The 12,985-nt window shown below is 45.7% G+C and overlaps 1 protein-coding gene across 1 annotated transcript; it reads right to left on the bottom strand.

The window, feature by feature from the left end:
* Positions 1 to 4,246: 4,246 nt before the first annotated feature.
* On the bottom strand, positions 4,247 to 5,271 carry LOC101275870 (uncharacterized). The gene is given in 6 exon segments (XM_012536669.3): positions 4,247 to 4,304; positions 4,306 to 4,364; positions 4,366 to 4,535; positions 4,538 to 4,561; positions 4,564 to 4,674; positions 4,677 to 5,271. Coding segments are annotated over 6 exon segments (516 nt in total). The 5' UTR covers positions 4,771 to 5,271.
* Between the last annotated feature and the right edge of the window lie 7,714 nt (positions 5,272 to 12,985).

Here is a 12,985-nt window from a genome sequence, read left to right as displayed (position 1 = left end):
TTGTGGAGCACGGGCTCTAGGTGCGTGGGCTTCAGTAGTTGCGGCACATGGGCTCAGTAGTTGTGGCGCACGAGCTCTAGAGCGCAGGCTTAGTAGTTCTGGCACACGGGCTTAGTTGCTCTGCAGCATGTGGGATCTTCCTGGACCAGGGCTCGAACCCATGTCCCCTGCATTAGCAGGTGCATTTCTAACCACTGTGCCACGAGGGAAGTCCCCAGGTAGGCTTTAAAAGTAACAACTTATTGATCTGTGTACATGAGCTTTAAAGAAATTCTTTAAAGCAACAAATTCTGTTAGTTCCTAAAAATATTGGAGCATATAATTTAGTCCATTCCTATGCCTAATTATTGAAGCTTTAATAGACTGTCATGGCACAGACGCTAATGTGATGGTTTCTGCTTGCATTGTAACAGAAAGTATCAATAATCCCAGCAGAGTGGGCACTGGACTTTCACATCTTAACTAGAAGGTCAAGAATAACCAAGATTTTTAGGAATTAGTTCCACATGTTTGTATAAAATTTATTATTCAAGATAAAATGTAATTCCCCTTTTAGGTTAATTCCTTTTGATTTTAGAAAATTGTATACTTCTAATTCATTAGAAGAGATATATATACAACATAGGTAGATTCTTAATTGATGTAATTTTTCATCATGCAACACTCAGATCTCAGATCCTCAGGGGTTGGGGGAGAGTGAGAAGGGATTATAATGTCTTGACCAAAACAAAAAAGTGTCTAACATTGTGTTTTCCTGATAGGTCTTTCTGAGTGGTATTTTAGAGGTACAGTGCCAAAGAATTATAATGGAGAAAGGCCAACTATGCTATGAGTTAGAGCAGCACTTCTCAGACTTAAACGTGGTAGGAAACACTTGAAGATCTTATTAAAAGGTAGACTCTGATGCAGTCAGTCTGGGGCAGGGGCCTGCGACTCTGTATTTCACACAATACAGGTATTGGGACACTACCTGTCCATCGACTACCTTTTGAGTAGCAAGGGGTTAGATGACTCTTCCAGGATACCTTCTCGTAAACTCTCATTTCAGTGACTCAAAAAATCAAGTGGCCTGGTATAAACAATAATAAGGGTGATTTTGTTGAAAGTGCTGATTTGCTCATTTGAATCATCCAAAAGAGAGACATCAAGAGGTCAGAATTGTTCATAGACCCATCATTACTGGAAAGCTCATGGGGAAATGAAGTCATTTAAGGCAAAAGGAAAATAGTAACATAAATACCTCAGATGACTACCAGGGCAAAATTTTCAAAATGTTGCAAGCTGTCTGCATGCTTGAAGTAGCAATTTACATGCATAATTAGGTGCAATCAACAGTTTTGAAATGTAATATATTTTCTGAGCCCATATTTACTTATGACAGATGCAAAAAGAAACTGTGTCCCCCCCAAAAATAGAAGGGCAGAGAAAGGAAAAATACTTGCCTTTGACAATGGGAATCTTTACAAGCTCTTGCCTAAATTTAGAACAAATTTAGTTGAAGTATTGGATCTTTGTTTTGATTTACTCTTCACTGAAGTTCACAAACACATTTTGGAAGTAACAAGCATGTAAGAATAGTAACTTTCCAGTCAGCTCTTCCAGCTCCTGTTGGAACTGACATGTACTTTTTATTTCTACACTGTAAAAGGAAAATCTGTCAAATTCAAAACTTTATTGCACAGAACACCATTGACTTTCTTCCTGCCTTCAGAAGGGGTTTCATTTTTTGAAGATGCCAAATATCTTTTAGAATAATTTATAGAAAGAGATTAATTAAACTAGCAATTTCTTCTCAGATGAGTGCTCATGGTGAATTTCTATCATCTTAACTATTTTCAGTAGAACAGGCACTGAGTGCTCCCTATGCCCTAAGGCACTCTCCTAAGCTCTTTACACAGATCATCGAATTTACCATTATAAAAATACTATAAGGATTGATTCATTACAATGTACCGGGGAGGAAAGGGAGAGCAAGTAACTGTTTTTAAACAAATATTATTTTTCTCTTTTTCTTATTTATTTATTTTTGGCTGCGTTGGGTCTTCTTTGCTGCGCGGGGGCTTTCTCTAGTTGCGGGGAGTGGGGGCTACTCTTTGTTGCGGTGCACGGGCTTCTCTTTGCGGTGGCTCCTCTTGTTGCGGAGCATGGGGTCTAGGCACGTGGGCTTCAGTAGTTGTGGCATGCGGGCTCAGTAGTTATGACACAGGGGTTAGTTGCTCCACAGCATGTGGGATCTTCCTGGACCAGGGATCAAACGGTGTCTCCTGTATTGGCAGGCAGATTCTTTTTTTTTTTTTTTTTTTAACATCTTTATTGGAGTATAATTGCTTTACAATGGTGTGTTAGTTTCTGCTTTATAACAAAGTGAATCAGTTATACATATACACATGTTCCCATATCTCTTCCCTCTTGCGGCTCCCTCCCTCCCAACCCCCCATCCTACCCCTCTAGGTGGTCACAAACCACCTAGCTGATCTCCCTGTGCTATGCGGCTACTTCCCACTAGCTATCTATTTTACGTTTGGTAGTGTATATATGTCCATGCCACTCTCTCACTTTGTCACAGCTTACCCTTCCCCCTGGCCATGTCCTCAAGTCCATTCTCTAGTAGGTCTGTGTCTTTATTCCCGTCTTACCCCTAGGTACTTCATGACCTTTTTTTTTTTTTCCTTAGATTCCATATATATGTGTTAGCATATGGTATTTGTTTTTCTCTTTCTGACTTACTTCACTCTGCAGATTCTTAACCACTGCACCACCAGGGAAGTCCGCAAGTAACTTCTTTAAAGGTACAAAGCTCTGTATTTTCTTGGCTGGCACATTACTACATGAAAGGTCATAATGTCACTTTAAAAGTATAGTGAATGTCAGACTAAAGCAAGCTCATGTTATTTTGAACAAGTTCCCAATTTAGAAAATGAGCTTGAAATCTAATTTTTCATAATTTTGAAGAAAAAAAATGAGTAATTCCATCCCCAAACTTTTCTTTCCAAAAGCATGTTCACATTGCATTATCTAGATTGACTGTCTGCACTGATGAAATTAAAGTGGCAATTAATTCCTATCACAGAGTCAGAGATTAAAGCTATTGTATTGAAGGATAGGACTCATGCTGTGTTCTTGTGTAACTGCATCTATTGGGACAGTGTGTTTTGAAATAGTCCAAGTTGTCTTTAAGTTAATGCAAAGCAGTCAGGAGATAAACAACTTAACTTTCTAGTTTCAGGAGGCAATTGTTGCTGGAGGAAGAAAGCTAAGTAAGCTCTGCTAAGAAATGCACGGAGAGTTCATTTATCTGCTGATCCATTTGGGGGCATTATGGAACTCAAAGCCCAGAACAATGGGCTCTATTTAACATTAAACAGCTTCTTAATAATCTGTTATTTCTTTCCATGGCTGCCGGAAAGTCCCTCGGGAGTGCAGAGTCGCTGTAGCAGTCCCCGTGAAGTTGTAAGCTACTCCCCAGGACCAAGTAGTGTTAAATATAGAAGTCACCCTAATCACCTGACTGTCGGAGAGCCCCGTGTAAGAATTCCCAAGTCTACCCTTGTCATCTCCATCTGTCTCTCTAGATTTACCAAACGCAGCTCACCGCACCGCCTGGGGTCCCCGCCGGCACCTCCCGGAGCTCTGCCCAGCGGAGTACGCCCTTCCAGCGCAGAGGGCTGGCGGGGAGCTGGCGCCAACCGGGGCACCTGGCGGCCGATGCCTGGCCGCGACCCCTCGCTCTCCCTCCGCCTCCCCCTCTGCCCCTCTGCTGCCGACCTTTACGAGGAACTCTGCTGCGCTGCGAGACTCGCGTCCTCGCCCTGGGCGCGGGGCCCCACCCCTTGCGGGTGCCGCCCGCGACCGGGACGGAGGCGAGGGTAGGTGAACTGCTGGCCCGGCCTTGGCTACCGCTTGCTCGGTCCTAGTCCTCAGGCGCTGGCTGGGCGGCGCGGGGCCGCGGGAGCGCGGGGATGCACTCGCGCGCGCGGAAGGGGTGACCCCGGGGACACGTGCGGCCGCGGGAGGGAGCGCGGGAGGGGCCTGGGGCCGGCGTGCGGGTGGGGGTCGCCCGGGGTTGGAGTGGGCGCCCCGGACGCCAGCCCTCTGCCGGCTCCCCTCCTTCTAGGGCTCCGTCGCCGCCTGGCACAAATCGGAAAGCCTTGCCTTCCTCAGATGGAGCGGGCAGGGTGAGGGGTCGGTGCCTGGTCAGCTGGCGGGGATGGTAGATTTCACTTACACCTGACCCGCCCCACTCCTGTCAGTTTCGCCGGCAGGTCCCAGCGATGCGATTGTTCTTCCAGTAACTTTGTTCAGAGACGGAGGGGAGGGGAGACGCCGAGAGGACCCCGGAGAGGCTGGAAAGCGACGAGGATCGGGAGGCCCAGCTGAGGCGGGAGTCCTCGGGCGGCCCCGGGGCTGGGCGCGTGGCTGGGAGGCGTCGCTGCCGCCGCCTCCGGGATGCGCTCGGCTTAGCGGGACTGCCGGGGGCTCCTGAAGGCCATTGCTCCGAGGACGCGCGGCCACCCGCTGCTCGCGCTCCCCGGGCCGGCGCCGCCGGTGCCGGAGCCGAGCGGCGAGCGGAGCTGCGGGGCGCGCGGGCGAAGGCTAGCGGGAGGGAGGGCGCGCGGGAGGCGTCTCCTCCTCGGCGAGCCATGCGTGCCACCGGCAGCTGAGCCGCCGCCGGCGCCGCTGTCAAATCTGCGCTCCGCTTTTGTCTTGTCCTCCAGTGAATGGGAAGATGGAGATGGATGTAGAGGGAGTTTCTCCGTGCCCAGAGCCCATCCCCCGCTCCCAGGGGGCTGGCGGAGCCTGCCAGGCGCCGCCACAGCCGCCGTCGCCGCCGCAGCATCCGGCTCCGGATGATCCGCCCGGCAAGAGGGCCGGCGCCGAGGACAGCGACGATCCCGAAGCGAGAGCCAGCGGCGAGAAGGACGAGAGCAAGGTAGGTCCGCCGCGTTGGCGCTGTGACACCTTTTGAACAAAACCACGGAGCTCTGGCAGCGGCTGTCACTTTAACCCCTGCGCTCCCCCACCCCCTTCCCTCGTCCGGGAGGTGGTGAGGGTTGCAGATGTAGGGAAGGCGTAAGATGGAAGGGAATCGCTGGGCGACAGTGACTTTCTGAACGGGAAGGCGCGTGCAGAAGTCCCTCCTGGTTTCCGTATTCAGTGTTCGTGCAGAGAAAAGTCTTCTGGTCCAGGCAACGTGATGTTGGGTGGAGCGCAGCACCCCGGGAGAGCGAGATTGAGGGACTTTGCTCGCCCGCACCGTATAGCCACAGCTTATGTGGATGATCTAGGTCAAGGGGAAACATGTGTTCAGGAGCTGCCAAGTGGCTTCTGAGACTCCTTGAAGGGAGGTGGCATCAACCTAAAGATGACAACAGTGGGAGCAAAGTTTGGCTCTTTTGCAGAATGGAGAGCTCTGCCTAACCCAGCTCTAAGCTGGAACACCTGCTCCTGCCCTGGCATCCTCCTGCCCGGGAGGGCAGGGGCCAGGTGCCTGGCACCAGGTGAGCTCTGGAAACCTTTTGAAGCCCTGCTGTGTCATTGTAGCCCCGGGATAGCGGCTACTGACTGTGGAGAGAGGAGCTCCTCAGGTAATTGGGTTCCAGTAAGAAATAGCTCAAATGCCATTCTCTGGTGCTGATGTTTTTTCCTGTTGAGAAAATTGTAAAGTAGAGGAAGTGGCATAGAAAATAATGCCTTGGTGTGATATTCTTGGAGTGTATTTATTGCAGCTTGGTTTCTGAGCAGGGTTTTCTTTCTCCATATACACTTGGAGTTGAGTTTTGTGGATGCTAGTGCCGGCCAGTTGTATCTCTGTGAAGTGTATACATGTGTTTGTTAATGCATTTTGGAAGTGGCTGCAAGTGTTGGGGAAAAGCTGGTTCAACAAATCAGAACCAACCAAAGAGGAGTCAGCTGAGGTACTTTCTCACTGTGGCTCACTGGAGGAAGCGTGCAAGGAAACAGCCACCGTGCCTGGTTAGGAAAGCGAGTCATGACATGCTCCTCCTGGGAGGTTGCCTGGGTTTCTGCTGGACGTTCCTAGAGGTGCTAGTAGACTAAACAGTATCCCAAACATGTTGGGATCACACTGAGTGTTGCCTCTCTGTACTTGCAGACAGGCTTACCTTAACAAGATGGTATTTGCAAATCCTCAAAATTGTTTTGCATTTGGATACTGAGCTAAGGATTTAGATTGTGGTTTATCTACCAAGATCAATATTATAACTTATATGGCATTCTACCAAGGAACTGTCATTTGAACACTCTCTAGACTGGGCTGGGGTGATGCATACAAGATTTACATTGCCAAACTATGAGGAATCTTAATATTCTAACATCCTCAGCTTTTCAGTCGCATTTGATTTCATGAATATTTAATTCTGTCATGACTGCATATTTACTACTTTAAATGACTGCGCCCAGTTTAATGAAATAACCGTAACTGAGCATCGTATTACCTAATTGAACTTTAAGTCTCATTTGCAAAATAGGTGTGGGCAATCATTAAAATATACAGCAAGTGCTGCCATTTCCACGTTGTTGGTTCATATGCTCTGAGCATGAGAAATTCCTGCCATCAGCAAAAAATCTGTGCTTATTTGTTTCCCTTTGATACACCACGCAGACTCTCTGATGTTCTGTGGGTTGTGAGGAGTGAGGAAGCCAGTGCATGACAAATACTAGAGCAGGTGAAGAAAGGATGGACGGAAAGTGGGTTGATTATATTTCGTTAATTAGCATGTGCAGATAATTGAGTATTCCACCGATGTGATTGGCTTTCTGTATGTCTGCAGTTTCTTGCGGTGGAAACAAAATACTACTTTTTTTGCCTCCAGGTGTTTGCCTTAAAAAATTATGTTGCATCCTTCTCTCCACCCAGAAATCAGCTGTGTTAACCCTTTGCTCATCTCTGCTACTCTCCTACCGGTTCTTCTAAGAGTCTGAGGATGGTGGCTGTGTCTCAGACTTTAATAACTCTTTTTGTCTTTGATGGATACTAAGGCAAGTTATACATTGATTTTTCTTAGCAAATCCTTGTTTCATTAGTGGGAAGGCCTTTGGGTATCTGATCAAATTATTCTACTAAGATATAAATGGAAGACAAACTGGGTTAAAGTGGAATGTGGTTTCACCAAGCTGTTTGGGGTGAAGTTAGGGAGATGATCACGATAGGATATAAACACAGTAATGTACAAATGTAATATTTTGGACTGTTATATTTGTTTCTTACTCACAAGTGTAATAAAAAATGAATTTTCAGTACTATATTATTTATCTTAAATCTCCTCTTCCCGCAAAAGTGTCAGGGCATTTTTTTCCAGATTCTGGTTTGGGGTCATGATTTTATTTTCTCTTGAGTTTACCCCAGTTATCTTCTTGGAAAAGAAATTGGAGCTTAGTGCCAGATCAGCTTGTCTCCTAAATTGCAGGTTCATGTTCATATGTCCTCAGAAAGTCTCTGAAATAGGAAGGAAGGTTAGAAAACTGGATCAGTCAAGGGATTTTTTATGCCACAGTTTCATGACGTGACTGGTGCTTTCTGTTCCTAGAATTGCAATGCCTGATTCCTCTCTAGCAACTGCTCTTCAGAGAGATGCTATAGCAGCTACATGCTGTGTATGCTTTGATTCCATGAATTGGAGAAGACCCTAAATCAACCAGTCCCCTGGGCTTTAAGGCAGGCTTACCTTCAACCCTGTGAAAGGCAGTCTCCTCTCCTTGCAATGACAGGCAAAGACAATGTGATGACCCCCTGTGGGGACCTAGTGAGATGTTTCCTCACCCATGAGCTCAAGAACTTCTTCCTCATATCTGAAAAGAGGTTCTCCCACCTGGACAAACTCCTTTCTTCCAGTCTTGCAGATGAAGATTAAATAGTCACTCACCTTGAATAAGAGACCTCCAAATCCTTGAAAGTGTTCTCAACCATGGATTGGACCATCCTCAAAACTTTCTTGCAGAGTTTCCTTAGGCCATCACATTCCATCCTTTTAGTGATGTTTAAAACCATTCTGAAATGTTTTGCTTGTGCTCAGTAAATCTAAGATGGGTATTTCTGAAACTTTGTTTGGAAAAGTTTGTTTTCAAGTTCCTTGTGTTGAGGACTAACACCCCAGTTTCTTACTCCATCTGTTGTCAAGTTGCTTTCACAAATGTGTGGGTTCTTCCCCGACCCCAGGTGAGTGATGTATAAATGATTCTTTCTTGTCTGCTTCAGCTTCATGTATTCGCCCTTTTCCTGCCTCCCTCCCCCCATTTTCTCTCTCTTTCTCTCTTTCACACACACACACACCACTTACTGTGATGTTTTTTATAGAAGTGTGTATTAATGGCACAGCTATGAGGTGTCATGACCAAACTCTCTTTTGTGTTCAGCTCTCATTAAAGCCTTGGTCTGCAAGATATGTTATTCTTGTGATTTGGACTAGAGAGAGCCTGTGCTGTTGTTCTCAGTGATATTTCACTGATGGACATGACCCAAGAGGCTCACCTGCCTGCATCCCATCAGTGACACTGTCCTAAACCATCAGTCTCACAGAGGATGCTGTCGGGAGTCTCTCATCCAGTTCATTTTTGAAAGCCTTTTATTTTGAAATAACTTCAGATTTATAGAAAAGTTGCAAAGACAAGAGTTCCCATATACCCTTTACCCAACTTCCCCTAATATTCACATCCTACTTAATCATGGTCTGTATATTACAATGAAGAAATTAACATGGGTACAATACCATTAGCTAACCTCTGTCCAGTTTTTGTTGAGTGAATGTGTAACATATCAATGTTTTTCATTCTGTCCTCCCAGGACTTAAGACTTTGTTTTTTTTTACACCTGAAAGACTCTGTGAGAGGGTATTTAAGAGCCAAATTTAACTTCAGGTTAACTGTGCGCCCTGTTCCTGGCGGGTGGGCAGCTCCCGAAGTCAGAGGCTGAGGTCCTGGGGTCCTGTGCCGCGCTGCCCTGAGCCCTGTGGGAGTTACACCTTTGGCAAAACTCTTGAGTGCTGTGGGGAATGATAGTCTTCTTTTTTATTTTATCCTGAAAAACATTTCCCGCTCCAAGTAAGACAGGGTTTGTCAGTACACAGAGGACAGCAGAGTCTCAAGTGGCAAGTAGAGGAGAAAAGGCGATGGATAAAATCAAGACAGTTCACTTTGATGCCTAAACCCTTGGGTGTTTGTTCCTGGCATGAAAAGTAGCGGAAACCCTTTCCTTTCTGCATTGTACTCACCCGGGGAACTCTGATTTCGAGCACAGAAGCAGAAACTTGCCCATGTTAGGCAGGATGCCATTGTGATCAGTGTTGGCTTTTTGATGAAGAGTGAAATCATAAATCATTTGGTCTTGGCTCCGCCTTTCACTAGCTACTAACCTCAGAGAAGATCCTACCCTTTTTAAATCTCAGTCTCTTCATCTGTAAAATAGGATAATTATAGGGCCCACCACCTATTATTTTATGGCTTGAATGAGGTAAAATATATAAAGTTCTTGATTCAATGCTTCATAGCTATTGACCACTCAGTAATTGTTAGTAATAACTGTGATGATTATTATTGCTCTTGTGGTCCAGGGTTCTGAAGAGGAGAATGAGTTGGGGCCAAGTTCACCTAGAATTTTCAGTTTCCCAGAAAATTGTGGGGCTGGAAATGATGCAGACACACTGTTCTACAATCAAACCAGGTTGGTGCTCCTTGGTCTGACTTTGCCCTGTGGGCTTTGAGATGTTCCCAGTTCTTTTCCTGGTGGGCAGGACCTTAGGAAAGAATTATTCTTTATCTTGACTTGTCAATAGACTGTTCCTTTCTCATCAGGAAAACCAAGGAAGACCGGGATGGAAGGCTCCTGCCTCCTGGCCCAGGTCCCAGGGGTACACACAGGACATTAATAAAACAAGTGGATTGCCCTACTTTTACACATTACATTTGTGACTTCTTAGAAGAAGTAGGTAGCAAATTTTAAGAGTTAAAAAAATGATTGAGATAAGAAGTTGTATCCTTTAGGGCTCTTTGGTTGCAAGCAACAGAAACTGACGTTAATTTGAGCAAAAAGGTATTTTATTATAAGGTAATCATGGAATCAAAGGAAAAGTGATAAAAGTGGTTTTGGGGAAATACTGAAGCCAGGGAATCTCAGAAGATCTGAGTAGTAGAAAGTGATGAATGGTCCCTTGAGGCCACTGACATAAGAAGAATAAATTCCAACCTTTTTTTTTTTGCCTTTCTGTCACTCTGATGAGCAGAGTCCATGGAAGTTTATCTAACTGGTCTTGCTTGGGTCAGATGTCTGTTTCTTGGTCAGGGAAGAGTGGACATCCACATAGAAGGTTCTGGTAAATTGGTCCTTTGGAAGAGGTATAGTTCATGGGGGAGAAAATCAAGGTACTGTTACCAGACCAAGGAGAATGGATATTAGGGGCAAAATAGGCAGTATAACTTCTCTTCAGGGGAGGTTGGGGGGAGGGAGAGGGAGTGGGGAGAGAAGAAAAAAGGAGAGAAATAGAGGGAAAGAGAAAAGGAGAGAACCAAACAGACAGAGACAGACAATGAGCTTATCCAAGAAACTGGAATATTTTTTGGCACTAATTTCCTACCATTTGAAAAGAAAGAATCCAGAATAAATGATGACTTGCTCCTTATTCTGATTTGCCATGTGAGACCCCCAGAATTAGGAAACCATAATGGAATACATGGCCTACCGAGTCTGGACCCTGCCCCCCACATTTTTACATGGGAAAATTGAGGCACCATGACAAGTGATTTGCCCAAACACAGAGCTGGCACTTGAAGGCCCTTTAGCCTAAGACATGGAGTCTGCTTCTGAAATTCATTCTTAGTTTCCCCACTTATAAAGTGAAATGAATGATACAGTTCACATCTGCTGAGCAGATAATCTGAGGATGAATGTGATAGGGCGCTGATGTTTTAAAACATAGACCTTCTATGGGACTCTCATGTCATTAGAATGAATATATTAACATTTTTTTTTGTTTGCCCCTAAATTAAAGCAGGTTGGTTTCCTGCTCAAATCCCTACAGCTTTTTGTTTGACTTTGAATCTTCATGTCAAGGTATCTCTGTCCTCATATTTGGATCTTAGGTCCTACAGAAGGAGGCACCCCAGGCCGTGTGTTTCTCACTGTTGGGTGGCAGATATTCAACTCCTGGGCACACACACTGTTCCAGCACCAGGCCTGGCACACAGTGGGTACCCGGGGAATAGCAGGTCCACTGACCCCTGCCTGGCCATGTCCATTCAGCACATCAAGCCCTTCCTTAGATGCTGGGATTACAACACTGAAAGAGGGAAGCCCACAGCTTCATGGAGGACACACACCTATACACAGACCCTGATGCTCTAAGGAGCTGAGGGCCACAGAGAAGTGAGAACAGGAGCTACTTGCATGGAGGCTGTGTGGAGTGGAGTCTTGGAGGAAAAGGAATGCTGGGAATGTAGGGAGGGCGTCCATGGTCATAAGGGCTGAGAAGTATTCAGAAGCTCGTTGTGGGGTCTACGGAGGTTTGACTGGAGGTGTATTTCTTGTGGAGGCCACATGACAGGGTGGCAGGAAGTTTGGACGCCCTCAGATAAAGAATAGGTTCAGAGTGGAGGTTTGAGACTGTTTCCACGGCCCAGAAATGCTCCCTAATGGGGGAATTTCATGGATCCATACATGTCTCCTCTATTTCAAGGAGACAGAAATAGAATTAAATCCTATTTATTGCGTGACAAAGAGATGACATTACATCATTGCCTGAATAAAGGACATGTAAGCACAGAAAAAAGAACAAATAAATAGAATTTATTTCAGAATAGAGTAACCTTTCTTGAGAAGGAGTAGGTAGAGCCTTCACCCAGCACGGCCCCCAGCCCTGAACCCCTGGTTCTCAGGTACATCCCATCCAGTCCTGCCTGCTGGCCTTACTCTCTGCATCCTCTGTGCACCTCTGTGCACGGATGCTCCGTGTCTGGGCGCTGCTTGGGTGCCCGGACGGCAGCCTGTGCTCAAGGGAGAGGTGTTTTTACTGAGATGCTCTTCCTTTCCTCATGGTGCAGCCTTGGTGGAAGTGAATGAAATGAGTGGTGAGAGGGTCCATTTTCTCAGAGTAGAATGTTGTCTTGTGCATTTTTTTAAAGCCTTCTTGAGCTCAGCCAGAAAGGTACCTGGGGGCACAGCAGGTACAGCCTCTCTGCCTCTCGTTCTTTACAAGTGGGGCCATTTCACACGTTTTTAAGGTAAAGTGTTGGCCTAACAGGCACTGGAAGTAGCCAAGTGGAATGAGACTGTGGGACACCTAGGGACACTGGCCAGTGAGTGACTTCCTTTTTCTTGGTTTGCTCCCCCAATAACTGAAGGCCCACATCACATCCCCTTCACAAAAACTAATGGCTGGTCAGCCCCTCCATCCTTCCCAGGCTCCCATCTCCACCCCTTTCGCAGGCTTGCATTCCCCTCCCCAGGTTAAACCCCCTGTATTTTATAATCTATTTTCTTTCTAAAGAAAGATTTATTGGCATATCATTTATAGATGGTAAAATTCACCCTTTTAAAGTGTACAGTTCAATGAGTTTTGACAAATGTATACATCTGTGTAGCCACCACCCCAAACAGGATATAGAAGGTTTTCATTACCCCCAAAAGGTTCCTCTGTGTCCCTCTGCAGATAATCCCCTCACCCCACCTTTTCCATAATTTCACATAAATGGAATCAAATAGCATGTAGCCTTTTGCATCTGACTTCTTTTGCTTAACAAAATGTATTTGATATTCACTTACCTTGGTGTGTATCAGTGGTTGCTTTTGCTTACTGGGTCTTACCTCGTTGTGTGGATGTGTATTGTTTATCCATTCACCTGTTGATGGATATTTGGGTTCTTTACAGATTTTTGGCCTTTGTGAATAAAGCTTCTATAATATTTTTCTTTCTTTTTTTTTTTTTGTGGACTGTATATTTTCATTTCTCTTGGGTGAATTCCCAGGAATGGGACTGCT

This window comes from Orcinus orca, chromosome 10, assembly GCF_937001465.1.
Source record: "Orcinus orca chromosome 10, mOrcOrc1.1, whole genome shotgun sequence".
NCBI lineage: Eukaryota > Metazoa > Chordata > Mammalia > Artiodactyla > Delphinidae > Orcinus > Orcinus orca.
This window is presented reverse-complemented; position numbering and strand designations above follow the sequence as displayed.